Source organism: Exophiala viscosa (genome assembly GCF_022695815.1).
Source record: "Exophiala viscosa unplaced genomic scaffold EDD37scaffold_18, whole genome shotgun sequence".
NCBI lineage: Eukaryota > Fungi > Ascomycota > Eurotiomycetes > Chaetothyriales > Herpotrichiellaceae > Exophiala > Exophiala viscosa.
In genome coordinates this window covers 15,453-40,479 of record NW_026944370.1, presented here as the reverse complement: position 1 = coordinate 40,479, position 25,027 = coordinate 15,453, and the positions used below count along the sequence as shown (strand labels likewise).

The window sequence follows — 25,027 nt, the reverse complement described above, 5'->3', positions numbered from 1 at the left end:
TATCATTCCGCAGGTGAGCTTTCGATGCTTCAGCCTGTGGCATTATGTTTTGGTGTTCGCTAATAATACAAAGCCTTTCTAGAAATCCTTTCTAGGCTCTTCAATAGTCAACGTGGACGAGAGTCATAGTTTACTCCTCATCCTCATCACCGACGAGGATGTCCAAGGCACCCTTGACAGCCTTGACAGTGATGTAGTTCCTGTCACTATCTCCCTGCTTGCCAACCAAGCCACCAATGACCTTCTCGACATCGAGATCCTCACCAGCGAGCTTGACGTTGCCAACAACGCCCCTGGCGTCAATGGTACCCTGAAAGTTGGCAGGGTAGGTAATCAGTTGATCACCAGCAACGGAGTTGTGGCTGGAAGAGAACAGTCGTTCGGAGGCAATAGAGTTGACAAAGACACGCTTGTAGCCTGAGCCAAGTTTGGTGGAAAAGTCGGCACGGTGTTCGTTGTCCATAAAGTCTGCGTCAATCCAGATGGAGCCCTTTGCCACGTCGATGGCGGTGGAGTTGTAAATGGCGAATGAACCGTTGAGATGACCATTTCCAAGGTGGACGGTCGTGGTGCCTTCGCTGCCTGAGCTGATCTTGGGGATGTTAAGCTCGGCATTACCCTTGACGACGTTGACGTCGGTGTTGTTGCGGGCGTGGGTTAGGGTTCCTCGGATAGCGCCCTCGGCAATTGAAATAGTGGTGGTGTTGGTGTGGACGAGACCAGGCTTGACAAAGCCTTTAGCAACTCTGACGGTGAAAGCACCAATCTCAAGAGACTCTGGCAGTTCGCTGTAGTCGACCATGAAGCGTGGAACATCGACTTCGAAGCTTGGGATGCCGAAGGTACCAATGATGTTTGATGGGATCTGAATTCTGGCCGCAGTATGAATCTTCAGGTGGCCGGTGTTGGGGGTGCTGATGGTAAGACCACCGGCTTCCTCCTTCACCACGACTTCATGGTCCTTGTCAACCTTGTTTGTCTTGATGTCGAGGTCAATGACGACTTTGTCCGAAAGCTTGGATGTCTCGAAGACGACTTTGCCGAAGGACTTTGCACCTCGAACGCTGAAGGAAGAGGCGACCTTGGGGTCGAATTCGAAGTGGGTGGTTCCCTCGAAGGGCTTCCAGTTGTCGATGGGAGGGAAGGGGTGCTGATGGCCATCACCACCATCGTGACCGTGTTTTCCGTGGTGTCCATGGTGTGGTCTCATGCCGTGGCATCCTCGAGAGATACCTCTGGCAGCCGGGCCATGCATGAAGAGATCGAGGACGAGGAGAGTACCGAAGAAGGCAATGGTAAATTTGATGAGGCGAAGGAAGACATTGGGACGCTTGTGGCGGATGGTGACTGGCACAGGCGCAGGGAGTTCCTGCTCCAGCACCAAAGGAGCTTTCTCGTCGTAATAAGGTGTGGTCGACATGGTTGCTGTCGATGAAAGATGAAATGGAAGGGATGAGGATGGTTGATGAGGAGAATATCGAGGAATGGTGAGATGTATGTAGTCTGAGGATTAACTTACGTGGAGCATTAAAGATGCTGCCTGTTTGTTATTCGACAATGAGGTCACCTTGTCGTCACCCGCCACAATTATAACGCGCGATTGCTCCACGTGCGAAGTCAATAATACGAAGCAAATTTTCTTCTCTTCAACCTTCTACTTTCTTCATTTGGCTTACGCAACGATCAATGCTCATGTCAATCCACAATTCTCATGATTGACAAGGCTGGAGAAGAACAGAGGTGCAGATTCCCATCGATCAAACATCGTTCATCATTCATAACTGAGTCAATCCACTTCACGGCTGGGGATAAAACTGAGGATCAAAGTGAAGAGCGGATGTGGCGAAGGGATCTCTTAGGTAAGTGTCCTGCAGGGGCCTAGAAGAGTTGACGTTGCAGGTCTGTGCCTGTCCCACGGGGGATCGTGGCTGTGTTTCGGTTTCGGACAGGTTAAATAAAGCTTCAGGGTCCTAAGGCTGGAGGACTCGCTTGCTTATCTTATCTGACCATATTCTGCCTGAAAAGAATCTGCCGAGGTCAAGTATCTCTGATCTCCTCATCCAAATTGCGGTGGCAAACAAAGACCTGGAGAGGTGGTGCCAAAGTCTGGGGTAATCTCCGCGACCATTCCGAAGATCATCATTCCTTATATCTCATGTTCAGTCATGCTCGTTGTCGTTGTGAAAAAGAACCTTGAGCTTCGTCAAAGCATCCTCACAGTTTACCTCCATTCCGGTAATCACATCAACGGCCTCTTCTTTGCTCACAATGAGCTGGCAAACGAGCCAGAAATGGAAGGAGTTGCGGTACATCCCTGCAGTCTTCATGGATTCGTCCGTCTCTTTGTTGCGGAGAGCCTGCCACAACTGACGCCATCGTTCCAGTGCACCCTTGAGATCCTGGAAAATCGGATTCGAGTTGTGTCCGTCAATCTTCTCACCGAGAGAGGTTGCGGGCAAGTTGTGCGATAGCGTCATGATACATGAGTGAATGTATGTGTATAGAACTGCAAGGGGTGTTAGTGGAAATATGCTCAAAGGTAGGCGCCGACCTACAATGGATCAATATGAACAGGTCAAACGGAGTGAAATCGCCACTAGCGTCCATTGACGGCACTGTCTCGCTGGCGACACTGTTCGATCTTACCAAAGCCATTGACGAAGATAGTAGTGGCTTGGGTTTGCCCTGAAACAGCTGAGCAAAGGCTTGTGATATGGTTATTCTTGGAGCGAATATCGAGTCGTCCTGCATGAAGGGATGGCGTGAACTGAAGATGGCTTCCTTGCACGGTAGGTCTGTATCGTACTCAGCCAGCGTCATGCGGCAAGGGAAGTTCGAATATATTCGTCCTGCACAGTCCAGTAGGGCAATGCTTGCAATGGTCCGGATGCGTGATTCTTTCTGCAGCCACAAGGTCTCCGATATTCGGTCAGATCGCTGATGACGCGCATGGTGGTACTTGTACTTCCGAACAATTTTGATCACTTCACCAAGTCGCGATTCCAGGGCCCGGCGTTTGGGTATCCGTGGACCGGCCCAGTATTGAGCAATCACCATCAGAAACCCGGCCTGCAACTCCTGGAAGGTCTGCCAGTCGGCGTCTTGAGAAGGATCGGTGGCAGGACCAGCAGGCTGTTGTACCGAGTTGTCTTGCAAGGACCTGATGATTTCCGTGTCAAAGGAAAATATCTCCGAGTCGAAGATGACCAGTTCGGCGATGTCGACTAGCCTTTTGGCGGCCAGCCTTTCCGTCTGGTCTTTCGAGTACATCGCTCCGACAAAGACGATGCTTATCACCAGTGTTGTGGGCACCTTTGATGGATCGAAGGACAGTTTGTGCAGCATCGGACAATTCAGGTGCCAGTTCCGAAAATACATGGAGATGAACCTGGGAATCTTTTCGGGTGTGAGGAGGAAATTTAGACATGATGTCAGTTCTTGCCGAGTCTTCTCGTCCAATGCCAGACACCAGAGTTTGTTGTAGATCGCCATGTTGACGGACGAAACGTACTGGGCTTGTTCGGATGGTTGGAGGGGTGTGCTTTCAGACGCAATCGACCCGTGTCGCATCTCCCCAGATAGATTGGTGGACGGATTGTAGAGATCCAATTGCATGTCCGAGTAATTTGGTGAGGGGATCAAGCCGAATGGACCATTCCAAAAATCCAAGTATTGCTCATTCATGTCAATAAAAGATTCGAACATGCCAGTGTAATCAATTGATTGTGGACTGACGTCGGCCACAGCCGGAGTCGTAGGTCTCGTCTCCTCCGCTTCCTTTTGCTTCTGATGGAATTGAAGACTTTTGACCCTGAGGTCAGAAGGTGGTAGGTTGAATGTCTCGGTGAAAGTGTCGGTCCCGCCATTGAGTAAGGCTTTGATGGATACCCTGTCGTCCGTCGGGCCTAGCTTTTCGACTGCTTGAGGGGCGAATGATATTAGTCTCCAACATGGACATGATATTGCACAAAAGTCGGCATTGCACAACATACCAGGTGTATCCTCTTTTGTCGCGAGCTTCTGCTGGCACTCGACGTTCTTCTTCGTACACTGCGTGCAAGGATTCCCCCCATCACAACGGATTTTGGACGACACGCACTAAAAGTAGAGTTCAGCCATGTTCACTCTCGAATCCCAGAGTTTGACACTCACGGTTGCGCATGCATGAGGCCGACGACCTTTCGGCACTGAACTGGGTGCTTCGCGGTCTCCCCGCCATTGACAGCTGTTGTAGTGCGTCTGCAGACGATCCCTGCAGAGCTGAAGGTTAATCGAGCGTTCTTTTGTCACAAATGTCAAGCGCGAAGCCGTACTTGCGCGAAAAGTCTCGTCCACAAAAGGTACACGAAAACGGCTTTGCACCGGTATCTGATTGACGACAGTTAGCTAGGGAGACCCGAAGTCCAAATAGGAAACCCACGTCGGGTTTGATGGCGCTTGAGGTGTTCAGCACGGTGAAAGCCCTGCCCACACGTCGGACAGCGATGGCGCTTTTCCGAGGTCACGGACGGCAAGGGGGGACTGCTGGATTGCTTTACGCAAGCCGCTGAAAGGAGCGCCTGATTGCGGATCAGATCGTGGAACTTCTCCATGGTCCTGCACAATGCGCCGTCGATTCGTCTCGACAGCACGTCGGATGAAAAGAGGCACGAAGTCGAGGTTCGAAAGATTGAGCCCCAACAGCCTTAGTCAGGTTTACATGTTAGTGCACGAGCGGGCGGTTTAATGCGGAGTTCGCTATTCGTTACTGCCTCTCCTCGGCTTGTGGGATGGCGATGCGGGGTTGATTTCTTGCCGTTATAGGCGTCCAAGACTTCGAGGAGCATGCCCAGCTAAGCGCACGGGTTGGGTCCAAACACGCCGGTTTTATCTACCAAGTTCCATTGAACACAAGATAAGGTAGCCTTCTAACATATCGGGGTATAAATTCATTCAACACACTCTCGGTCCTCACGGCGCCGACACGGCCACCTTACGGTCATTGCCTCCTCCATCAGCTCTTTTCAATGCCGCTGACACCGCCAATTCGGGCACTGGTGGGAAATCTATCTGATCGCGATTCAAATAGTCCACATTGACCTTCTTCTCTCTTTCATTGACCGTCCAGCCATTCCCTATCCAAGCGCCTGCATTATCGTCCACATACTCATACACAAAATCCTCCCATCTGGGATTGGCCAGAGCCTCTGTGGAGTGCAGAGAAGATCCTGGATTCATGGTCAGCCAGCCGAACTTTCAACACTTATGAGGACAGAATCATTCTTACCCGGCCACAAGGCACTCACTCTACCATCCGAGGTGCCTCCTTTGTACCAGCTCCTGCAATCCTGACTGAACACCGTAGTCTGAAAGTACTCGTCGCAGAACTTGACAAATGTTTCTACGGCCTCCTGTCGCGGCGCCATGCTTCGGATGTTATCGCGCTGCATCTTGCCCAAACACATCGTGACATAGTCAATCACCCGCTCAATCAGAAGCAGCAGATTGCCCGTTCCTAGCGCCGAATTGGGTCCAAGCGAGATGTAGTAGTTTGGAAAGTCGTCCGTTGCGAGCGACAGGTACGTTGACGGGACTTTCCCCCACTTGTCAACCAGATTGGTATTGTTCTTGCCGATGACAGGAAAACGAGGGGAAAAGGAGGTGTCGAAACCAGTCGCACAGATAATGGCGTCAACAGGATGATGCTGCCCGTCTGTGGTAATGATTCCGGTAGCATCGACCTTTTCTATCGCCGTGGTGATGACATCCGTTTTCGCATCGGTCAGCGCCTCAAGATATCCGGGTCCTGGCGTCAATCTGCGGCACACAGGAGGAAACGACGGCAAAAGTGTATCTCCCAGCTCCGGCTTCCCAGCTAACCTTCGCTTCATGTTCTCCGTGAAGATTTCCACCGCAGCCATTTGTTCAGGTGAGCCCTTGATCGTGGCTCCATGGACAGACTGCAGTTCAAGCTCAATGTCCTTGCGGAACTTCGTGTAAAAGTCCGGGTCGGTCTTGAACCGTTGAATGTCCTCGGGCGTGAAAGAGAAGTTGTCAAGCCCTTTACCCATTTGGTCGACCTTTTCTCTGGCGAACGTCGGCGACAACCACGTTCTCCCTCGGATATAGTGGTCGACATGCGCGGATCCAGCCAGCACCGCAGGCACAATCTGGATACCACTGGATCCATTGCCAATGACAGCAAGTCTCTTACCAGTCCAGTCGAAGCTCTCGTCCCAACTGGCACTGTGAAGTATGGTACCCTTGAAATCCTCTAGGCCAGGTATGCTGGGCCACTTCCAGTCGTTCAGCGCTCCAGTGGCGGACAGCACCACGTCGCACGTGTCAGTGAAGGTGCTGCCATCCTTCAGGTTTTTGACCTCCAGCTGCCACTTGCCCTGCCGATTGTCCCAAACTGCCTTGACGATCTGGTGATTGAGCTTGATGTGCTTCATACAATCGTACTTTTCCACCACCTTCCTCCAGTACCCATGGATCTCTTTTGACGTGGCATAAAATTGTGACCATTCATGGTTGGGTTCAAATGTAGCTTGGTATGTATGCGCGGGAATGTCACATGCGCAACCTGGGTACCGATTTTCGAACCATGTTCCTCCAATATCGGCGTTCTTTTCGTATATTTGCAGTGATAAGTTCGGTATTCTTTGTGGGAGTCGTATTGATGCTAATATTCCTGATATGCCCGCACCAATGACGACGACTCGAAGAGGTCGATAGTCGTCAATGCATCGAGTGTCCAACCAGGAACGTGGTGCTTCGCCCATGGCTTCGGTAATGTTAGATTTGGCGAAAGTTCAAAGTCTACGCACCGCGATCGTTGAAAGGCTGGTGGACATGCCCAAGGTATTTATTCATGTGCGGAACACATCCGTGTCGCTTGCCGAGCGATCGGGTGGCACAATGATGGCGGCACATTGGCGACGTTAGCCACATCGAATCATGTGTGTGGATGGGGTGCCATCCGGGGCATTCCCGCGGGGTGGGTGGTGGGTGAAAGCCGGCACTTGGAGTCAGGGAAATGTCCCCTTTCTGGGGCTGCGATGTAAACCTGGAAAGCCTAGATTGCTAGACGAGGTTTCGGCAAAACCCCACGGCAGTTGCATGATTTCCGAAGTCTGGATGCCAATCATTACGCGAACATTTTTGATCCCACTTTTTGATGATATCCAAGAAGCTTAGTAGGATAGGCAAAGACGGCCCTGGCAAGACAGAAAAGCAGGACTCTTCACCGTGAGCTGTTTGTCCAAAGCACGAAACCCCGTCACTGTCATTGTAGGTGATGTCTCCTGCTAGTCCGCCGTTGGTCACCAAAGTGGATGAACCAGGCAAGGTATTCACATCGGACCGTGAGGGCATCGCAGAAGCCCGCCAAAGACCATAAGCACCTCGAATGGCGAGTCATGCAAGAGCGTCACCTCAGACCATGAGATTTTAGCCGTGCGCAGGCTTCAAACGGATCGTCAAAGTTGTCCACATGAAGCTCGACCTTATTTCCGTCTTGGTCACGGTGGTGCATCCTCGTGGTCGGACCATGGGCAACCATCAACAGGGGCAGCATCTTGTCGGCCTTGAGGGACAGATAATGCTGCGCCAGGGTTGCGAGTGTCGGGTAGCGCAAGCGATATGGTCGAGCCCTACGCACATGACGCCCTTTGGTTTCGAAGCCAGGTTGTCTCGTTTGACGATTGCACTTCTATGGTGTTCCGCGTCATACCTCAGGAATGCCAGTACGTTGTCCTGGTGCGTGATGTGCGCGTTCAGCACGGCACAGTACCAGTCGATCATGGGGTGGTAGTGCTCTGGAATCTTGCCGAGGCCGACGTGACACAGTGCTTGAGGAGTTTGGCGTTTCGCTTTGCTAATCAAGGCGTCTGACGATGACAATGGACCATGGTGGACTGCGGAGGGTGCCATGTTGATAAAAAGTGAGATTCGGAGAAGTAGGACGTATCCTGGGTGCTGTGAGGATGCTTTATAGTACTTAAGATGCTCTGTTGACTTTCTATAACCTCTTTAGGGCTGGTGAGGTTTCTCCAGCCCACTAAGGCCACGCCCAGAAACTCCACACTTTGGGGTCATCGGTCTCCTCAATACCGAGTCTGGGGAGGTGCGTGATCTGCTCGTACCTCAAATCTCACATGGTCAACGTCGGCATTCGGTGTCACCACGGCCAGCATGGACTCCGGGACCCAGTCAATACCCCGGATCCGGAGATGTTGTTTACCTTGGCCTCACCTCACTGCCGGAACTGTTTCCCGCCAAGTTGGGTTTCAAAGGAGGGCGGCACTGTCGTGCACTGACTGAATGCTAAACGTCGTCGGCTTCAATTTGATATAACCACACCATTCTTTATCAGGGTTCCTTCGCATATGATGCTATGCACTCGTCCTTGACGTGATGGAAGGCCATTAGCTCTATCATACAATCCTCACAGTTTTCGAACAACCACTTCCGCCGCCAACGCCATCATTATGCAACCGCACTTGCATCGACAAGACCGTGCGCACTACTTCACATGTTCACATTGCCCGGCGTTGCTGGACTTACAGCGTTGAGGATCTTCACATCCACGCTCCTCTCTTCAGCCGTTTTCAAGACCTCAGGAAGTCGTGTCGTTGATGGCCACTTCGTCTCGCCTCTCAGGATCTGCACGGTTGTAACCTTCGCCCCGTAAGCTTCCGCGTTGATGCCGGATCGCTCCTTGATTACGGTGCCGTCCACGGTCAAGCCGCCATAAAGGCCACACGATTTGGTATATGTCCAGATTGGCTTGACTTCTTTGGTGCTGATGTCGGCGGTCCCTCCGACAGGCCCGGCGGCCAGAGTGGCGCCAGCGCCTAGGGTCGTTTCGCTCTTCATGTAGGCCTCGACGGCTTCTTGCGTGTTGAGCACGCACACGCAGTCATACACGTCCACGCCGTATGCGAGACCCACGCCACCCGATCGAACCGAGAATGCGGACGGGGCAGACCAGGAGCCATCCGAAAGACGCGCAACAACGACACCAGAGCCCCCAGCGCCTGCAAGATACATTGCGGCCCGGAAGCCCGAGAATATGGCTAGACCCTTGGCATTCGCAATCACTTGCGCGGGTATCCTGCCTTTTTCTGTGATCGTATCAGCTTAGAAAAGTGACGCGAGACACCCCCAAGATGACGAGTACTTGTACATACCAATGAAGCTCTTGAGAATTTGGCCTGCTTTATCGCACTCCTTCACGAGATTTGCCATTATGGGAAACCGAGCTGAATGTAATTTGAACGGGTTGCACGATTAGATTGGTATCGCGCAGTAAATCGAGACTACCGGCCGGAGAATCTGGTGATTAAAGTCTGTTGGGATGATTCTTGACTGGGCGGTCGACTATGTGGACGAACGACAGAAGTCGTGGTATATGTAGACTCGCATTGAAGAAGGCTGAGCTGCCAGTGCTGAAAACTTGGCCATGTCATTGTGTCCTGCCACGAGACAGGAGGCCTTGCTGGCACATCGTAAGTGGCTTCAACGCCCGACGTAGATGATGGCAAGGTGACATTGATCGCAACGGCTTGCTCCCTCACGACTGTGCAAATCACTGAGCTAGTACGCGCATGCCTAAGCAATACTGCCCATTCGCGGTCGATAGAGACAGAAAGCTGCGGCAGGGCGCAGTAAAGGCTGGCGTTTTGGTGTGGATCTGAAGCAGGGAAGATTTTGGAATACTTACATCGCTAAGAGAGAGAAGCATATGTGTGGCATGTCAGCATTCGTATGCGTATTCGGCTGACTTTCTCGACCAGGAGCAGGAAACCGAAACCGAGAAGTTACTGACTTGCATGGTATGTGCACCTGAGGCTGTGCAGGTTCTTGCGCTTCGTGACAAATCGAGGTTAAAGTAGTTCCTGCTGATGTGACGAATCAAGGACGAGGTGAGTCCGAGCTGACCAAACAAATCTTTTGGTCACTCTTTCAATTCCCCGATGAATGTGTGCTCCATTAGTACAGTGGCAGTCGATTATCTCTATGTACAAACCCCTCCATTATTCATACCAACATGCTGGCAATGCTAAGGGAAAACGACCAACGCAATGACAATCTCGCCGAGAGATGAGTCTAAGATACCAATCAAGAATTATGCTCCTAGGAAATGGATTCGCTCATAGTCCCCTGGTGACCCGCTAGGCTGGCAGGACTCACTCCAAGTCAACTGCCCTGAATGCACCGCCGGTCGATGTACCAGCGCTAAACTTATGTGTCCCCAACGCACGATGTTAGTCCATCACGTGGTAGGTTGCAGGTTGCCTTGATGATATCGGGGTAGGGTCTCTTCCTGGTACGGTGGCGGGTGATCCGTCGAGCGACGTATTTCTTTGTTATCAATGATCGAGACCGGTCCGAATGAGCTGAATCGTCGAGAATCAACCTGTTGAGCTTTCGTGTCACGCTTCTTTTTCTCGTGGTTGCGGATCTTTTCGACGATGAAGTAGACGGCGGCACCGACTGCCAGGATAGGAAAAACCATTGAAGCGTGGTATCGAAGGTTGGGAGGCTTATGGATGAATTGACGAAGAAGTGAATGGGTGAGGAATGTAGACTGGCTTTGGAGGGTGAATTGTGACAGTGGGAAGGAGTGGTAGACTTCGAATGGAGTCTTTGTACCCGAAGCTAAGTACACAATGGTGACTATAGTATGAATACCGGCTGTGTGCTCAAATCAAGCAGAAAGGCTTCTGACGGATGTCAATAGCAACCACTGATTTGAGATTCTATCTGTCAACCTTACACGCATGTGAAGTTTGTTTTCGCTTTCGCTTTCGTTTCCATTTTATCTTATACTAGTCTGTCGAAAGGCCCTGCCGTGTTGCCCGACCCTCGTTGCTGGAGCTGGCGCGAATGACAAATACCACCAAATGCCCAGCTTTAGGTAACGAATCGAGCATCTATGGAGGCTGTGCCATACTTTCCCTACGTATTTTCCCATCTGCATCTGATTGCATCTTTTCTAGCTTGTTTCGGCTGATCAATGACTCTGTCATGGCTGGCATGTTGCCTCTGCTGGACACAGGGCTGTCACAATTCAGGAAGCTGAAATCGAGGCGGTGCCAACGTTGAAAATTCCTCTTCCAACCATATGAGCTACTGACCCGGCCGTTGTTGCTGAGGCGCACATGAGATGTAATATTGTCGCAGGGCCTGTCATTCTTTGACGTTGATTAATGGCTGCGAACAATGCCATATCATTTTTGGGTCTTCCAAATAGTATCTCAGCCTCGGGCGGTAATACCTCCCCACGACCTTACGGCTACTACACAATTCAATGCTCACTGAGTCATCGATCCGCCTCTGCAGTTTCCGACCCTTGATACTCAGCACACAGACGGTATGGGCACAGGTCCCACTGGCCCCTTACTGGCTCCAATATTGGCCTGATGCATGGTTCTAGGACCGTACTTCTCGAGAGGATAGTCGACAGCCGAATGGAATGTGCCATAATTGTCCCACATGACTATATCGCCTTCTTCGACCTCGGGCAGCCAGATGTACTCAGGACGAAGGATGCGAGATTGGATCTTGTGCATGAAAGCCCGAATAGCCACCACGTCCTCGACGACCTCGGGTTGCTCATCCACGGACGATCGTAGGAAGAGCTTTCGCACGCCTAGTCCGTGGACTTGGAAGGCCTTCTCGCCCGTGACAGGATTGATCCACACACATGGATACTGTTGCTCGTGGTCAGACGCCGGACAACAGAGATCATGGGATGCGAGGCACTTACTCGTTTGATATCCTTCTCGTCGTAGTCACCAAGCTCCTCCATGGTATGCTCCTTACCCTCATTCTTCAGCCCAAGCCCGGTCGAGGGCGCCTTGCAATTCTCTATCCACATATACGGATGCGGCGCGTACTCCACCCAGCTGTGATTGACAAGCTGCTGTTCCTCCGTGCTGAGCAGTTTGTACAATTGTGACGTGCTGAAAAATGCCGTGAGTCCTGGAGGCGTTTTCATACTCAATCCGGAGCCATCGTCCCATCTGATCTCGACATCCGGTCCAGCGGGCAATTTGATTGCCCGGAGTGTTGTAAACCATGCGGGATCGCGAGCATACAATGGTGCGTCTATGTGCCATCTTTGGAAGCGAGTGATGCCTTCTTCGAAGTCTTTGTCATTGGGCGGCTCGGCGTGGAAGTTGTTTGATAACCCGCTGATGTTCAGATTCTTCAGTCCGTAGTGGTCGTCGCCTGTTACCAATTATGTCAACCCTTGTAAGTCGTACTTTGAGTCGTCCTACCTTGATACCCTTTGCCGATCAAGCGCACGTTCTCCGCTCCTGGAATGCCATAGACATCCCGAGCTTTGGACAGCACACCACCTTTCTTCTGGAACGTTGCCAAGTTTCCGTGGCTATGCACTTGGGTAGCATCTGGGTCGAAACGTGTCACGAGTTCCCAATGTTTCTCGGGAGAGAGTTCTTTTTGTCCTTTGACGACAATAACTTTATGCGTCCAGATTGTCTCCTTTAACCGCTTGACATCGTCATCTTTTGTGATATTAGCTGGATATCATTCACGAAGACTGAGTTCGTACCAGAAATAATGTTGAGATCGAGTCCCTCCACAAGAGCGCCGAAGTCGAACTTTTGATCCTTAGGCTTGATTATCGGCTGAACCTGGAAGGATGGCTCGGGAGTAAGGGCGGCTGGCGACATGTCCGTCTGCTGGCTTCCAGATTGCAACAATGTTGTGTCGTAGAACTATTGATCTCCACTGCCAGGCTCAGTAAGGCCAGTATATGAGGCTATCTATATACATCAGATGTCGTATGGACATTGGTGATCGTGTCGAAATGGAACAGACTCCTCGAACGAAGCCAGGATTCCAGTCACGGGATCTCGGCCGACATGCTAGTTCTTATCGCAGCAGCTTCCTTGGCCGTGATTGGTGAGGCGGCCGAGAAGCATATCGCCGTGCAATGACGACTCTCGGATCTGGCCGGGGCACAATGCCCTATCTATGATAGCCCGAAATATAGGCAAGTCAGCTCGAATCAGTTGATACGGATTCGTCTGACGAGTGAACCGGTCAATGAGTCTTGCTTCTGGAAATCGCTCTTATCGCAGCTTTCATGGTCGGTGAAACTTCAGATTGTGAGGGACATTGATAGTGGCCAGCAAAAGTCCAGCATGGTGATGCTGGTCACCTAGAATGTCCGCTGCGCCCCGGAGGAGACTCGCTTGTCGCCTATGTACCCGTCGCAAGGTCAAGTGCGACAAGCAGATTCCATGTAATAATTGCATGAAGAGAGGAACTCCAGCGGTTTGTGAACGTGACGAGCCTGACGATCTGAATGCTCAGAGCACCCTACCCACTGCTCAACACCAGATTGAGGACACATCAGCTGTCAATGTCCTTCGTAATCGTGTCGCCGAACTGGAAGCCGCCCTACAACAACAAAACGAAGAGGGTGTCGCATCAAAGTCCCAAACGCCAACAACAGGACAGGCTGCGAGGAACGCGGTCGTGCAGGTTCAATCTTCATCGCCGAGTCAAGGCTCGGAAATTGAAGATGCAGTCACGGTTCTGGAGTTTCTGGCCTGGGGCCGCATGAAGGATCCAGAGCGAGCAATGTTATCGCCAGAAGCTCTTAGAGTCTCCGAGCATGAAGAGGGTGTCGGCATCAGGCCGTCGGAGGAGCTTGACCACGCTCTGGACCTCGACATCAGTCTACACGCGTGGCTGCAAATCCTGCTCCCTTCCAAACGACAGATACACAATCTTGTTGAGTATCACAACAACTGTATGCTGTGGTTTCATGGCTCATACTTCGCGCCAACGCTTTCACAAGAACTAGACTCATTCTACGCTGATCACCGGGGTAAATTCGACTCGAATGGGGTTACCCTACAATGGATAGCACTATTGTTCTCAGTCATGGCGGGAACAATTACCTCCGCGCCGGCGCACGAGGCCAGAAAATGGGGGTTCGACGAGAGCGAGGCAAGGCTTTTATCTCAGAAGTGGTATAAAGCCGTCATTGTCTCCTTGAATTCTGCCATTTTCATGGCCGACCACAGCCTACATGCCGTACAAGCAATCACGACCCTGACGAATACTGCCCACATGTTAGGACACTCGAATGCTCAGTCCGTCATGCTAGCGTCCGCCGTTCGCATCGCACAGAGCCTCGGCTTGCATAGGCTGGACGAGGATGCCCGTGGTACGGACATTGAGCTGGAGTCGGGTCGTCGTGCATGGCAGGAACTATGCACTCAAGACTGGTTCAGCACCTCCTTCTCTGAGTCGTACTCGATCAATCCTCTACACTCGACGTCTGTCGCGCCAAAGAACTGTGACGACGACATGAACGTGTTGACCGAGTCGGAACCGACCATCACCAGCTTCTGCAGGTTCTTAGCCAAGATTGCTGCAATCATGCCTGCGCTGCAGGATGCAATGGCGTTGTCCAACACACTCTACACTAAGCATGAAGCTGTCTTAGTCCACGACAAGAAGATGCGATCCTTGGCCACCGGGAGGCCCTCCTTCCTTGCGAACACGGCCTTTGATGAGAGTTGGCCGTGCTACATTCCATGGGCACGACGAGCTATTGCAATGAGTTCCGCCCATAAGATCATCATGATCCACAGGTATGTCCATCAAGGATCGACACGTATCTTGTGAGAGCTAATGTGCGCGGAAGGAAATTTCTCGGACTCGGTTTTACGAATCCTGTGTTCGCCTTCACACGTCGAACCTGCCTGGCGGCATCGAAAACAATACTGAAAGAGTACCTGGCGAGCAGCAGGGATGAATCTAGTCCGATGCTTTGGACTCACCAGGCATTCTCGGTAGCAGCTTGCATTATCATATGCTTTGACATGCTTCATTCGTCGTCTACTAGTCAGGATGAGTCACAGCTGGTAGATGAAACAATAGGACATTTACAATCCTGCCGACAAAAGAGCATGATAGCAGCTCGTGGCGTCAAAGTCTTACATGCGCTGCAGAAGCAGATAAATAACAGGTTAGAAAGTCGAAAGAGGTCGAGTAATGCTGCCAGAGGCGACAACCCAAGAAAACGACGTCGGGGTTTTGACGCTGTTGAATTTGCTCGATCTTTCTCCGATGCTCAGAATCGCCCTACATTGCTTCCTGAAAGCATCACGGACCACCAGACTCCACCCGAAGATCTGGAGCCTGTGTCGCAACGGATTGACGGTAATCCGCAAGCATTCGATGTCGAAGAGCCGCTCAATATTCCGGCAGATCTGAATTGGTTGTGGAGCATGCCACTTGACGATGAAGATGGTACTCAAACATTTGACAGCCTGCTTTCTTTCGCGAATCAAGGTCTGGGACTATAGATCTAGGGCGTTTTGACTAAGGCATACATTCGACTATTGTCTCTTTTATTGCCTCTTTTGGGAAACTGTGGGCGCTCCTCCTAGCCCTGGGTCTTTTAACGTGCCCGCTGCCTACGCCGTGCCTATGTGGCAAGGGGATCATCTAGCACTTCTAATCCACATGAACTTCATCCTCTAACATGGCTGACGACATGTCGCCGCTTTCGTTGGACAACTCGAGAGCTTCGAGTCTCTCGAACAGCAATGGGCGGATCAACTAGCCTGACGGGTGGTCAGATGCAGCAATGTTGCACTGATGCATGATTCTTGGTCCATAAGACTCGGGAAACTCGGTCTTTGAGCTATATTAGCAATGCTTCATGGTGATTGAAAGCTTCGGTCCACTTACGATGCTATGCCATAATGCACGATTGTACCAAAGCACGACATCTTGCTCATCGTGGCGATGTGCATAAATGTTCTCGGGCGAGATAGCTCGCCTCATGATTCTGCATATTCATTAGCTGGCAGATCCACGATGATTATGAGAGTACCATGAAACAGAAACTTACTTGTTCATGAAGCTTCTGACTTCTTTCAGATCGTCAATGATCCTTTCTCGCCCTTCTGGGCTGCTTCTGAGGTACAACTTGACGGCGCCCTGTCCATGCACTTGCAAGGACTTTTCACCGGTCTTAGGGTTGGTCCACACCATGGGGTAGATGCAAATTTTGCTCTCTTCGATGGGCGGGAGCTTCTCGTGAGTCAGCTCTAGGCCTTCGGTCTCGAGGATGTGCCCAAGCCTTGCGCTGTGGGCGGTTGACATCCATTTGAAAGCATGTGGCGCATACTCGATTCGCGAATGAAGAGCAACTTGTTTGGTCTCGTCGTCGAGGAGGTCCAAAGCCCTGGAACCAGCAACGTACGCGGTGGCCCCTGGTGGGATTTCCATCTCCGTCCCGGTACCATCCTCCCATCTGACGGTGACATCTGGGCCCTTGGGGGTTCTGACGGCCAATAAACAGCCTACCCTGGGAGGAGGAATGTTGTAGAGGGCTCCATCCCAGTGCCACTGGTAGAATCGACTAGCACCTTTCTCTCGTTCCTCTTGGGGAACATGAGGTGGAAGATGGAATTCATGGTGATCGATGCCCTTGACTTTGAACCCGGGGGGAAATTGATAGTGGCCTTCAGGAACTTCGCCTCGTCCAAGAATATGGACTTGTGGCTGAACAGGAATGGCAGGCCGACTCTGAATGCCGTAGATGTTGACGTTGTTGTGTGAAGTCAGAAACGGATCGGCCCCGTGGGCAAAGCCTCCAGTCGTCTCGTCCGGATCAAAGTTGGCAGTTAAGAGGTACTGCTGTTGTGGCTTGAGCATTTGTGGCTGCTCCTTGAAAATCAAGACTTTGTGCTTGTGCAGTGCATCGGATACAAAGTCGAAGTCGGCATCAGTGAGCTTGTTCAGGTCGATTCCATAGATCTCGGCACCAAAGTCTACCTTGCTTTCAGCTGGGTGTTTGAGAGGCACTATTCGTCCGTTGGTCTGTTCAGCATGTGGAAGACTGATGTCAGATTGTTTGGTTGCGATGAGCCTTGCCTTGACACCTTCCGGTGCAATGACTTCCGTGAGAGCCTCGACAACCATTGCGGCGAATAACTGATAGCGCGATTGATTGGAGCAAAGGGATACAACGGCTGATGGCAGTCGCAGTCTAGAAATCAAATACTTCTTTTCAACGTCCGACGTTCGCCTCTGACCATCTGGCGCTAAGGTCCAGTAGGATTTGAACAATTCGAGGACCTGGCCAGAGCCCATCGGCCGAGGTCGTCGTCGGAAGTTGCCACAAAGGTTTTGTTTTGAAGCATTACCGAGAGCAGAAGTCGATAGTCGAGATAACGATATTGATAGGGGGTGTGCGGCTCGGCCGATGAGCGCTAAAAAGCCCGGCCGAGATATCGCTCTGCAATCTTCGATGCCCCTTACAGTGCCCCTGCCTCCATACCGATCCGGGTACTATTAGTTCCTGAGACACGGCAACCTTCTGACCAGTAGTGACCGCGAAGATGATGGCGCCTTCAGCTACATCAAACCGATATATTACGCCCAATGGTACCGACGTCCACTACATCTCATCCGGCAAGCAACAAGGCCGTGTGGCTGTCTTGTTGCATGGGCTAGGTGGCTCGACAGAAACGTTTCGAGACCTGCTACCGATCATCCCACCCGATTATCACATCATCAGCGTCGACATTGAAGGTTTCGGCAAGACACTCTTGAATCAAGAGGAGCCTCTCTCATTTTCACGCTATGTCTCCGACTTACACGATCTCATCACACATGTTCAGGAACGTCCTTCAGCCTCGACATCAGGAGCAGTCAACGGTGCTAGCAGCAACAACAACAGTAGTGAAGAACCCGTGCTCCTCGTCGGTCACTCACTCGGCGCCATCATCAGCTTACAGTATGCGGCCCGGTTCCCCTCCCAGGTGGCAGGACTTTTGCTTTTGGGCTCTGGTAGATCTGTAAGAGGGATTCCGCCAGCACAGCAGCGCATGCGAGATCTTGCAAAAGCTGCGCGCCAGAAAGGCATGTATGCAGTTGCGGACATTGCGCTGATGACAAATTTCCCAGCCGACCGCGGAAACGACGGTGTGCACGATGAAGAGGTCCGGAAGGCCGTAAGTTCTTGCTCTGCCGAAGCTTATGCTGCAACGGCGGAGCTGGCGGCCAGTGACGACCACCATGACCCTGATTACAGTATGATCAATTGCCCTGCCGTGTTTGTGGCTGGCGACAAAGACATGATCAGCCCGCCACAACGGTCGGAGGACATCAGCAAGCTGGTAGGAGGTCCTTCAGAAGTTGTCGTGGTCGAAAGTGGGCATCAGATGATCCTGCAGGATATTGAAGGCGTGAAAGGTGCCCTCGACAAGTTACTGCAACTGTTATAGAGCGGGAGAGGAGTGTCGTCGGGCTGAGAAACTATATATCGATGGAGGAGAAAGGGAGTGATAATGTGCGTCTCGGATCATAAAACTCGACACGAATTTGAGGCTTTGCGGGCGTAAGATAGTCATTACTGTAGATTAGCACTGCATGATATCAAGCGTCAATGATAGGCATGTCGAAGCCGATTTCCAGAAAGAGCGGTACTGTCGTAGATGGAGCACATCCACCTCATAAGCTGGAATTCTGATATACGTAGCCGGTGACGATTGGGAGTGCAACTTATGTTGCCTAGGCCATTGAACTTCAATGGCTTTCTATGAACATCATACCAACTTTCGTGCTTCGTCAAGTTAGTCACGTATGCATCTCAATCCTTTGCCGCTTTTTGAGCTTTATCGCTCTGCACCGGCTCACGCTCTGCAACGTTGTCCGACTGCGTCTCACATGACATTTTGAACTCGGATCAACAGCTCCTTCATGCAACGCATGTTTTGAGCTCGGTGCAACTACTGTAAGCACATTTTTTCGATCCATCAGACACGGGATGCTTATTCAACTCCTGCCGAAAGATTCTGGCAGTGCCCCCACCCATCATCCCTCAGGTTCCCGGTCTATTTCCATTTCGTCCTCCAGCTTCGCGCTTTGAGTATGACTTGGATACCTGCATCTGTAAGAAGTCTCTCGCAAAGATTGGTGGCTCCCGCTTCCCGCCCTCTTCACAGCCGGGGATACAGTCAATGAGGACGGAACTGTCACCGTCGAAGAAGAATGGTATCGAATAGCGATCTTTTCCCGAGTAATTCAGCACCCGATGTAGAGCAGAATTGAAAGTGTGGTTCGTCCACCGCATCATCAAATTGCCTATATTGACCACGTAAGCCCCTCTGACAGGGGGAACCTGCGTAAATCAGATCAGTCAAGATTCCTGCGTCAACGGAGGACTCTGCCTCACTTCGGCCCATCTTCCGGTGACATCGTCCATGACCTGCAAGCCTCCGATGCTGTCTTTCATCAATAATGTAATGGTTCCGAAGTCCCTGTGGGCACCAGTGCCTTGAGCTACTTAGCACCGACCACCAGGTTAGACTCCTCTGCATCATTCCCACCTCGTTCTGTACCACTCGCATTCGGCGTTTGTGGATAATGGACAAGTCTCAGCCGACCCGTAGCTTTTGAGGTATAATCATCGAACCAGCCCTTGTCCAGCTCAAGAGCAAGAGCTAATGCTCTCATGATCTCCTGTCCAAGCCTGCCGTGAGTCAGTAACATACTATCTACACTCGGACGTGGTTGCACCAGTACCTGATCATAGTGGCATGATAAGACATGCAGACATCCTCAAACTTCCGCCCCAAAGCCTTCGGATACAGATTTGGACCGTAGTTCTGCGGCTCCGCGAGTGCTTGGGGGTCATCAAGCGCCATGTCGTCCCCCAGGTATAGGCTCTCTTTATTGTCCGGACCTGCCTTCTGCTCATGTACTTGAGTATGCATCGGTTCGTAGCCGCGATGGTGAGTAATTTTCCGCATATCGAGCTCAAGTTTCTCCTCCAAACTCAGCGCAAAAAAATCTTTTGCGGCTTGGATAATAGCGTCCTGCATGCTCTCTTCCACACCGTGACCGACGAGTTGGAAGAAGCCACTCTTCCTGCAAGCTTCACGTATTTGATTTATCAAAGCATCCTTCTCGTGTGGATCTGAGCTGTGCAAAGCTGGAAACGACGTTAATCCTCTTCTAAGGAGGCGGATAAGTTTTGAGACGCCTACCAGTGAAGTCCAGTACTGGCAGCGGTCTATCGTCACTGGCAGAAGTCACTGCCATACTGAAAGTGGAATTGCGGCTCGGTTCCCTACGCAAGAAACTCACCAAGTAAAGGGATTGCAATGAAGAGAATGAAGATCGCGCAGATGGACAGGTCAACTGATTTTCTGCCTGTGTAGGATAGTAGCAGCGAGCGCAATACTCAGAACATGTTCCAATTATTGCAACTCTCACGATCTTTCCCAACCACCGGCCGGGTCCGCCATTCTGTGAGTCTGTCACTCTATTGGTGTGCTGTTATCTCAAGATAAGGTACAATTTGAATTTGGCAATGAGGGTTGTATGTTCACGTTGGTGTCTCATTAGTCCCACTGTGAGAGGGTAATGTTTTCGGCAGAGGACGCACCACACCACCCACTGATAACTTATCGTTGGGCTGATAAGCCTCGATAGATCATTATTGCCAGTCAAGACGTATGCTACATATTGTATGGCTATTGCCTTCGGACGTTCATAGGCTGGAGTAATTGTATAGAAGCGACAATCTCACCACGATGAATCTTATAAAGTCTCACTGATAATCCGGTTGAGGTAGGACGAAAGCATTTCCTGATTCATCAAGATGGAAAAGCTAAAGGACAGCATCCGGAGTCGTCTAGCTGCAGTCCGTGAGGCCTGCCGCAGCAAAGACGCGTTTATCAAAGCTATCGAGACCAAAGAGTCCTCACAGGGTCGTGCGGAGCAACGAAATTTCTGGAAAAATGAGGATCTTGATGTGACGCCTCCCGAGCAGCAGACTTGGAGATGGTTCGATTATGCCTCTTTCTGGCTATCTTATGGACTCATTCCCGGTACTTGGAGCGTGGGCAGCTCTCTCGTTGCCGTCGGTCTGACCCCATGGCAAGGTAAGTAGTCATCTGCGCCATGTGATGGGAGCACCACTGACATGAAGTATAGCAACGATCTGCATCTTCGTTGCGTACGCGCTCGGGGCCATGGGCGTCGTTCTTCACTCTCGCTCTGCAGCTACCTATCATTTTGGCTTCCCGGTCGAGTCTCGTATCCCTTGGGGGATGAGGGGAGCTTATTTTCCGGTCTTGCTCAGAGTCATGTGTGCGACTATCTGGATGGGGGTCACTTTGATCGAGTCCGGCTACTTCATGGTCGTCATCCTTCGCTGCATCTTCGGCAACGGATTCTATCACATGAAGAGTTATATCCCCACGAGCAGTGGAGTGACTACCCAGCAGATCATCGGGTTGTTCATCGTGTGGATTCTCACACTCCCGCTTTTGAGCATACCAATTCCAAAGATCAAAATCTTCTTCGTCCTCCAGACGGTAATCGTACCTCCCTCTGCATTGTCTGCATGGCGTTCATCCTGTCACTCACAGCCGTCAATCTCGGGTAAGTTCTATGCACGATTCCAAGATGCATTGCTAATGAGGTAAACAGAGCCAATGTTATCCCATGGGGCGCTGACTGCACAACTCTCTTACCCCGATTCCTCAACATCAAGAGGGGCATGCATATCTCCTACATTCTCGGTGTATGTATCTGTCCTTGGTATATTCTTACAAGTGCCTCGACCTTTCTCGAATTTTTGGGCGGTTACAGCATCTTCCTGGGTGGGTTTCTGGGTATCTTCCTGACGGAGTACTACATCATCCGCAAAGGCAATATCTACGTGGATCAATTGTTCGAGGCGCATGGTAGATACTCCTACCAGCATGGGATTAACTGGCGCGCTATCGTGGCGTATCTCATTCCGCTCGCCCTTTTGTTGCCGGGATTCGCACATGTCTTTGGTCACACGGTTCCAGCAGGATTCCTCCGACTGTACGAGATTGGCTGGCTTTTCATCTGCATGAGCACTGGTCTGTTATATTACCTGCTGTCTTTGCTTGGAAATGCTAGAGAGGAAAGAACTATGCGGTTCGAACAGATCTATCACGAGAGTGTCGTGTTGCACGCTGTAAGCCCTGACAATGAAGTGGGGTCTGACGTCGAAAGATCTCAAGAGGCCGTCAGAGAGAAAAGCTGAGATCGGTGGCATTGATCATTCCATTCAAGTGGTTCCTTTTCATATATGCCCGGGGCCATTGTCACGGCCTAGAACATCTGACAGGCCTGATTCAGCGGTGCATGTAATTTGCAGAGCTTACTCTATCTGCCAGCGACGGCGGGACATCCGCGTCACATGAGAATATTGCGCCGCAAGAAGATGCAGAGCATTAGGATGTTGAGCATGCCGACAAACTCCAGAAGACACAATTCTCTTTACACCAAAAATTCCTAGATCATCTGGATGAGGAGATATCACTATTTGAACGCATTCTTGGACACGCCTCTCCTTTTCCGAATCGCGTTCAGCCATCTGTGTATGAAGCACCGCGCCTCTGAGTTTTCTCGATCGATTTGTTCCTTACGGTTCTGACAAACGGCAAGAATACGAGATGGTTTCCGGCACTATCTCCCTTGTCTAAGGACGGCCTGTTTTAACTCCGTTTAAGGGCGACGACGAGTCGTCGATCGGTGAGTAAATCACGCTGCGTGAAAAGGGTAAACGGTGTTGCTCTCATCTATCAATTCGTGGTAGGTACACATTTAGTTGATAGATGGCAGTGTCATACATAAATTCGAGTTATCTGGCCTTGAAGATGTACAGTGGTCAGACTGTGCCACCCTTCTGAGACACTGCCAGCCGTGTTCCGAAATAAATCAATTCTTCTTGTCAACCATTCCTTGCCTTTGATGACTAAGTCTGCAAATTAGCTGGTCTGCCAGTAACAGTCTAAAAGAACAGTGCTTACGAGATGACTCGCATACTCTCGTCATCCACAGTCGTGATCTCAGTGGGCGGCTTTGAGCGTGTGTAGGCATTGAACCATGGACCCTTGAAGAGGACGTCGATGTCTTCGACACTCAGACCGGCGAGTTCAGGAACAGCCACATACACGTAAATCAATGCGATGAAGCACCAGCTGGCGAAAAATATGAATGCTCCCCAGTTGTTCGTGTTCGCGAGCAGCGACGGCACACCATAGGTCATGGCATAGATGAATAACCAATGGAAGCTCTGAGACAACGCACCACCGAATGAGCGAATGCGATTTGGCCACAATTCGGCGCCAAAGACATAAGGCAGGGACAGAAGACCTGGAAAGAAGCCGTCAGTGAAATTGTTGTGATTGTTTGTCTTAATTGCTTACCAACTGCATAGCCAAATGCATGTATGAAAATCAATGCAAGTGCCGCCCTAGAAGAAGCGGCTGAGGCGTCGCCTTCCTGCTTGAACTTGATGTATATACCCTGCAAATCACGAGAAGGTTAGCAATTTGTTGTTTGGGGGAAACAAAGCTTCAATGACTGTAAAGCTTGAGAAACGAATACTTACGATGTATATGTCCGTCACCATCTGGGTGGCGATGCCAATGAAGAGCGACTTACGCCTCCCAAGGACGTCGATAAAGAGAAAGGACGCAATGGTGGAGAAGACAAGCTTCGAGACGGCATACATGGCACTGAGAAAGATGCTCCGACTTCCACCAGATGAAACGCCCATAATCTTGAGGATAGGGATGAAATAGCTGGTCACACTGCTCGCACCTGACACTGTCATCGTTGAGCTGTGTCAGTATTGGTTCGGCTGTAAGGGTTACAATGAAGGATATACTTACGTTGTGCCAGGGCGTATGAAAGAAAGGTCTGCTGTACCCTTCGCAAGTTTGACGGCACCAGAAATGTTTCTTTAATTATGCTGGAAATGTCGTTATGATTTCCAGCACCGTGGTGCTCCTTCTCCAGTGCAATTGATTGTTGTATTTCGCTCAACTCTTGTTGCATCCGAGGGTGACTGGCCGGCAGGCCACGAAGCCTCTCGAGTGTTCGCACCGCATCGTCATGCCTATCGAGAAGACACAGCCACCGAGGCGACTCGCATAGGAAGAAGCTGGCAATGACGGCGAAGAACAGAAACACGCACGGCGAGAAGAAAACAATCTGATATTGAAGGCGACTGGTTGAGACGTGCTTGAAGACACCATAGACACAGAAATCGGCCGAAACGAGTGCGACACTCATGCTTACTGTGAACCAGGCGGTGAGTAGGCCTCGAATTTCTGGTGGCGCGATCTCAACGATAGCCATTGGGCCGGTGACGGTCAAAGCGCCAATGCCGATTCCTGTGATGATTCTCGAGGCGTAAAGTCCGCCTAGTGCTGGCGCTAAGGTTGCGACTATCTGTCCAAGGGCCCACACGGCGAGATATAGGCGGTATGACCACAGCCGACCCAGGCGGTCATTGATGAAGAAGGACACGAGTGACCCTGTTGCGTAACCAATATAAACGATGGAGACGAAGTTGCGTATCGCCTTTGCATTGCTGCCGGAGCTTATGCCAAAATGTTGCTGAAAGCCCGGCAGGGTGGGTACAGCAGAGGCCATGCCTTGATCCCATGCTTGAATGCGGTCAGTGTGTATTCAATTGACCATCGTCAGGGATTACTTGCTTGCAGGTATGGCGGCCGAGGCATACAAAATTGTGGTGAGGATCAAGTTGCGATTGAAGATGACTTCTCTTGGAGCGGCTTGGATTCTCTTGCCAAAGCTTGCCATAGGAGACTCAGTAAGAAGGTTCTTGAAACCCATATCGACTGTCTTGAAACGTCCTGTCAATGATGAGGACTAAGGTTGCTCCACCGGTGATCAAATCGAAAGGCGTCAGATGCGCAAATTCGGAACTGCCCATTTTTGTCGTGAAGTGCGCTCCATTACAAGGTTATTTATTCTCCAGTAATACGAGGGTTTGACGATGTGTTTGTTAGATGGTTACTGTGAAGATGGCCGGACTTCGGTGAAAATGCTCGGCTTACCCGGTCCTCGGAAGCAGTCCGAGAATGTCAGGGACTTTATCACGACGTGAGCCGCCAATGGCGTTATCTGTGGCTTTGACTAATAATGGTTTTGCCGCGTTCGTCCTCCCATTATCTCA

The 25,027-nt window shown here is 51.0% G+C and overlaps 12 protein-coding genes across 12 annotated transcripts; 3 read left to right on the top strand and 9 right to left on the bottom strand.

Moving 5' to 3' along the window:
• Window positions 1-130: 130 nt before the first annotated feature.
• Window positions 131-1,420, bottom strand: EDD37DRAFT_613935 (uncharacterized protein; the record flags this gene model as incomplete). Its single annotated transcript, XM_062815494.1, has 1 exon — window positions 131-1,420. The coding sequence occupies one exon, from the start codon at window positions 1,418-1,420 to the stop codon at window positions 131-133; it is 1,290 nt and encodes a 429-aa protein (XP_062665218.1).
• Window positions 1,421-2,159: 739 nt separating this feature from the next.
• Window positions 2,160-4,592, bottom strand: EDD37DRAFT_571368 (uncharacterized protein; the record flags this gene model as incomplete). The annotated part of the gene is made up of 6 exons (XM_062814328.1): window positions 2,160-2,506; window positions 2,556-3,917; window positions 3,957-4,098; window positions 4,153-4,252; window positions 4,314-4,368; window positions 4,421-4,592. The coding sequence occupies 6 exons, from the start codon at window positions 4,590-4,592 to the stop codon at window positions 2,160-2,162; spliced, it is 2,178 nt and encodes a 725-aa protein (XP_062665217.1).
• Window positions 4,593-4,898: 306 nt separating this feature from the next.
• On the bottom strand, window positions 4,899-6,855 carry EDD37DRAFT_643536 (cyclohexanone monooxygenase). Its single transcript, XM_062817433.1, has 2 exons — window positions 5,267-6,855; window positions 4,899-5,207 (listed from the first exon to the last, which is right to left on the bottom strand). Exons 1-2 carry the CDS (start codon window positions 6,762-6,764, stop codon window positions 4,951-4,953), a joined length of 1,755 nt encoding a protein of 584 aa, XP_062665216.1. The 5' UTR covers window positions 6,765-6,855; the 3' UTR covers window positions 4,899-4,950.
• Window positions 6,856-7,411: 556 nt separating this feature from the next.
• On the bottom strand, window positions 7,412-7,920 carry EDD37DRAFT_670018 (uncharacterized protein; the record flags this gene model as incomplete). Its single annotated transcript, XM_062819353.1, has 2 exons — window positions 7,639-7,920; window positions 7,412-7,585 (listed from the first exon to the last, which is right to left on the bottom strand). Exons 1-2 carry the CDS (start codon window positions 7,912-7,914, stop codon window positions 7,412-7,414), a joined length of 450 nt encoding a protein of 149 aa, XP_062665215.1. The 5' UTR covers window positions 7,915-7,920.
• Window positions 7,921-8,241: 321 nt separating this feature from the next.
• On the bottom strand, window positions 8,242-9,401 carry EDD37DRAFT_214561 (uncharacterized protein). The gene is made up of 2 exons (XM_062810321.1): window positions 9,174-9,401; window positions 8,242-9,107 (listed from the first exon to the last, which is right to left on the bottom strand). Exons 1-2 carry the CDS (start codon window positions 9,229-9,231, stop codon window positions 8,512-8,514), a joined length of 654 nt encoding a protein of 217 aa, XP_062665214.1. The 5' UTR covers window positions 9,232-9,401; the 3' UTR covers window positions 8,242-8,511.
• Window positions 9,402-11,218: 1,817 nt separating this feature from the next.
• On the bottom strand, window positions 11,219-12,830 carry EDD37DRAFT_214549 (uncharacterized protein). Its single transcript, XM_062810320.1, has 4 exons — window positions 12,566-12,830; window positions 12,270-12,518; window positions 11,756-12,219; window positions 11,219-11,699 (listed from the first exon to the last, which is right to left on the bottom strand). The coding sequence occupies exons 1-4, from the start codon at window positions 12,684-12,686 to the stop codon at window positions 11,346-11,348; spliced, it is 1,188 nt and encodes a 395-aa protein (XP_062665213.1). The 5' UTR covers window positions 12,687-12,830; the 3' UTR covers window positions 11,219-11,345.
• Window positions 12,831-13,005: 175 nt separating this feature from the next.
• Window positions 13,006-15,375, top strand: EDD37DRAFT_698615 (uncharacterized protein). Its single transcript, XM_062820181.1, has 2 exons — window positions 13,006-14,624; window positions 14,678-15,375. The coding sequence occupies exons 1-2, from the start codon at window positions 13,183-13,185 to the stop codon at window positions 15,339-15,341; spliced, it is 2,106 nt and encodes a 701-aa protein (XP_062665212.1). The 5' UTR covers window positions 13,006-13,182; the 3' UTR covers window positions 15,342-15,375.
• A 222-nt stretch (window positions 15,376-15,597) lies between these two features.
• On the bottom strand, window positions 15,598-16,995 carry EDD37DRAFT_689031 (TfdA family taurine catabolism dioxygenase TauD; the record flags this gene model as incomplete). The annotated part of the gene is made up of 3 exons (XM_062819969.1): window positions 15,893-16,995; window positions 15,730-15,829; window positions 15,598-15,675 (listed from the first exon to the last, which is right to left on the bottom strand). The coding sequence occupies exons 1-3, from the start codon at window positions 16,966-16,968 to the stop codon at window positions 15,598-15,600; spliced, it is 1,254 nt and encodes a 417-aa protein (XP_062665211.1). The 5' UTR covers window positions 16,969-16,995.
• A 287-nt stretch (window positions 16,996-17,282) lies between these two features.
• Window positions 17,283-18,409, top strand: EDD37DRAFT_675761 (Alpha/Beta hydrolase protein). The gene has a single exon (XM_062819547.1). The coding sequence runs from the start codon at window positions 17,388-17,390 to the stop codon at window positions 18,273-18,275; it is 888 nt and encodes a 295-aa protein (XP_062665210.1). The 5' UTR covers window positions 17,283-17,387; the 3' UTR covers window positions 18,276-18,409.
• A 462-nt stretch (window positions 18,410-18,871) lies between these two features.
• Window positions 18,872-20,094, bottom strand: EDD37DRAFT_654782 (uncharacterized protein; the record flags this gene model as incomplete). Its single annotated transcript, XM_062818713.1, has 5 exons — window positions 18,872-19,171; window positions 19,226-19,326; window positions 19,380-19,522; window positions 19,570-19,984; window positions 20,040-20,094. 5 exons carry the CDS (start codon window positions 20,092-20,094, stop codon window positions 18,872-18,874), a joined length of 1,014 nt encoding a protein of 337 aa, XP_062665209.1.
• Window positions 20,095-20,656: 562 nt separating this feature from the next.
• Window positions 20,657-22,078, top strand: EDD37DRAFT_654781 (permease for cytosine/purines, uracil, thiamine, allantoin-domain-containing protein; the record flags this gene model as incomplete). Its single annotated transcript, XM_062818712.1, has 3 exons — window positions 20,657-20,939; window positions 20,992-21,397; window positions 21,490-22,078. The coding sequence occupies 3 exons, from the start codon at window positions 20,657-20,659 to the stop codon at window positions 22,076-22,078; spliced, it is 1,278 nt and encodes a 425-aa protein (XP_062665208.1).
• A 446-nt stretch (window positions 22,079-22,524) lies between these two features.
• Window positions 22,525-24,834, bottom strand: EDD37DRAFT_643524 (general substrate transporter). The gene is made up of 6 exons (XM_062817432.1): window positions 24,546-24,834; window positions 23,715-24,494; window positions 23,432-23,649; window positions 23,247-23,346; window positions 22,848-23,193; window positions 22,525-22,792 (listed from the first exon to the last, which is right to left on the bottom strand). The coding sequence occupies exons 1-6, from the start codon at window positions 24,682-24,684 to the stop codon at window positions 22,756-22,758; spliced, it is 1,620 nt and encodes a 539-aa protein (XP_062665207.1). The 5' UTR covers window positions 24,685-24,834; the 3' UTR covers window positions 22,525-22,755.
• Between the last annotated feature and the right edge of the window lie 193 nt (window positions 24,835-25,027).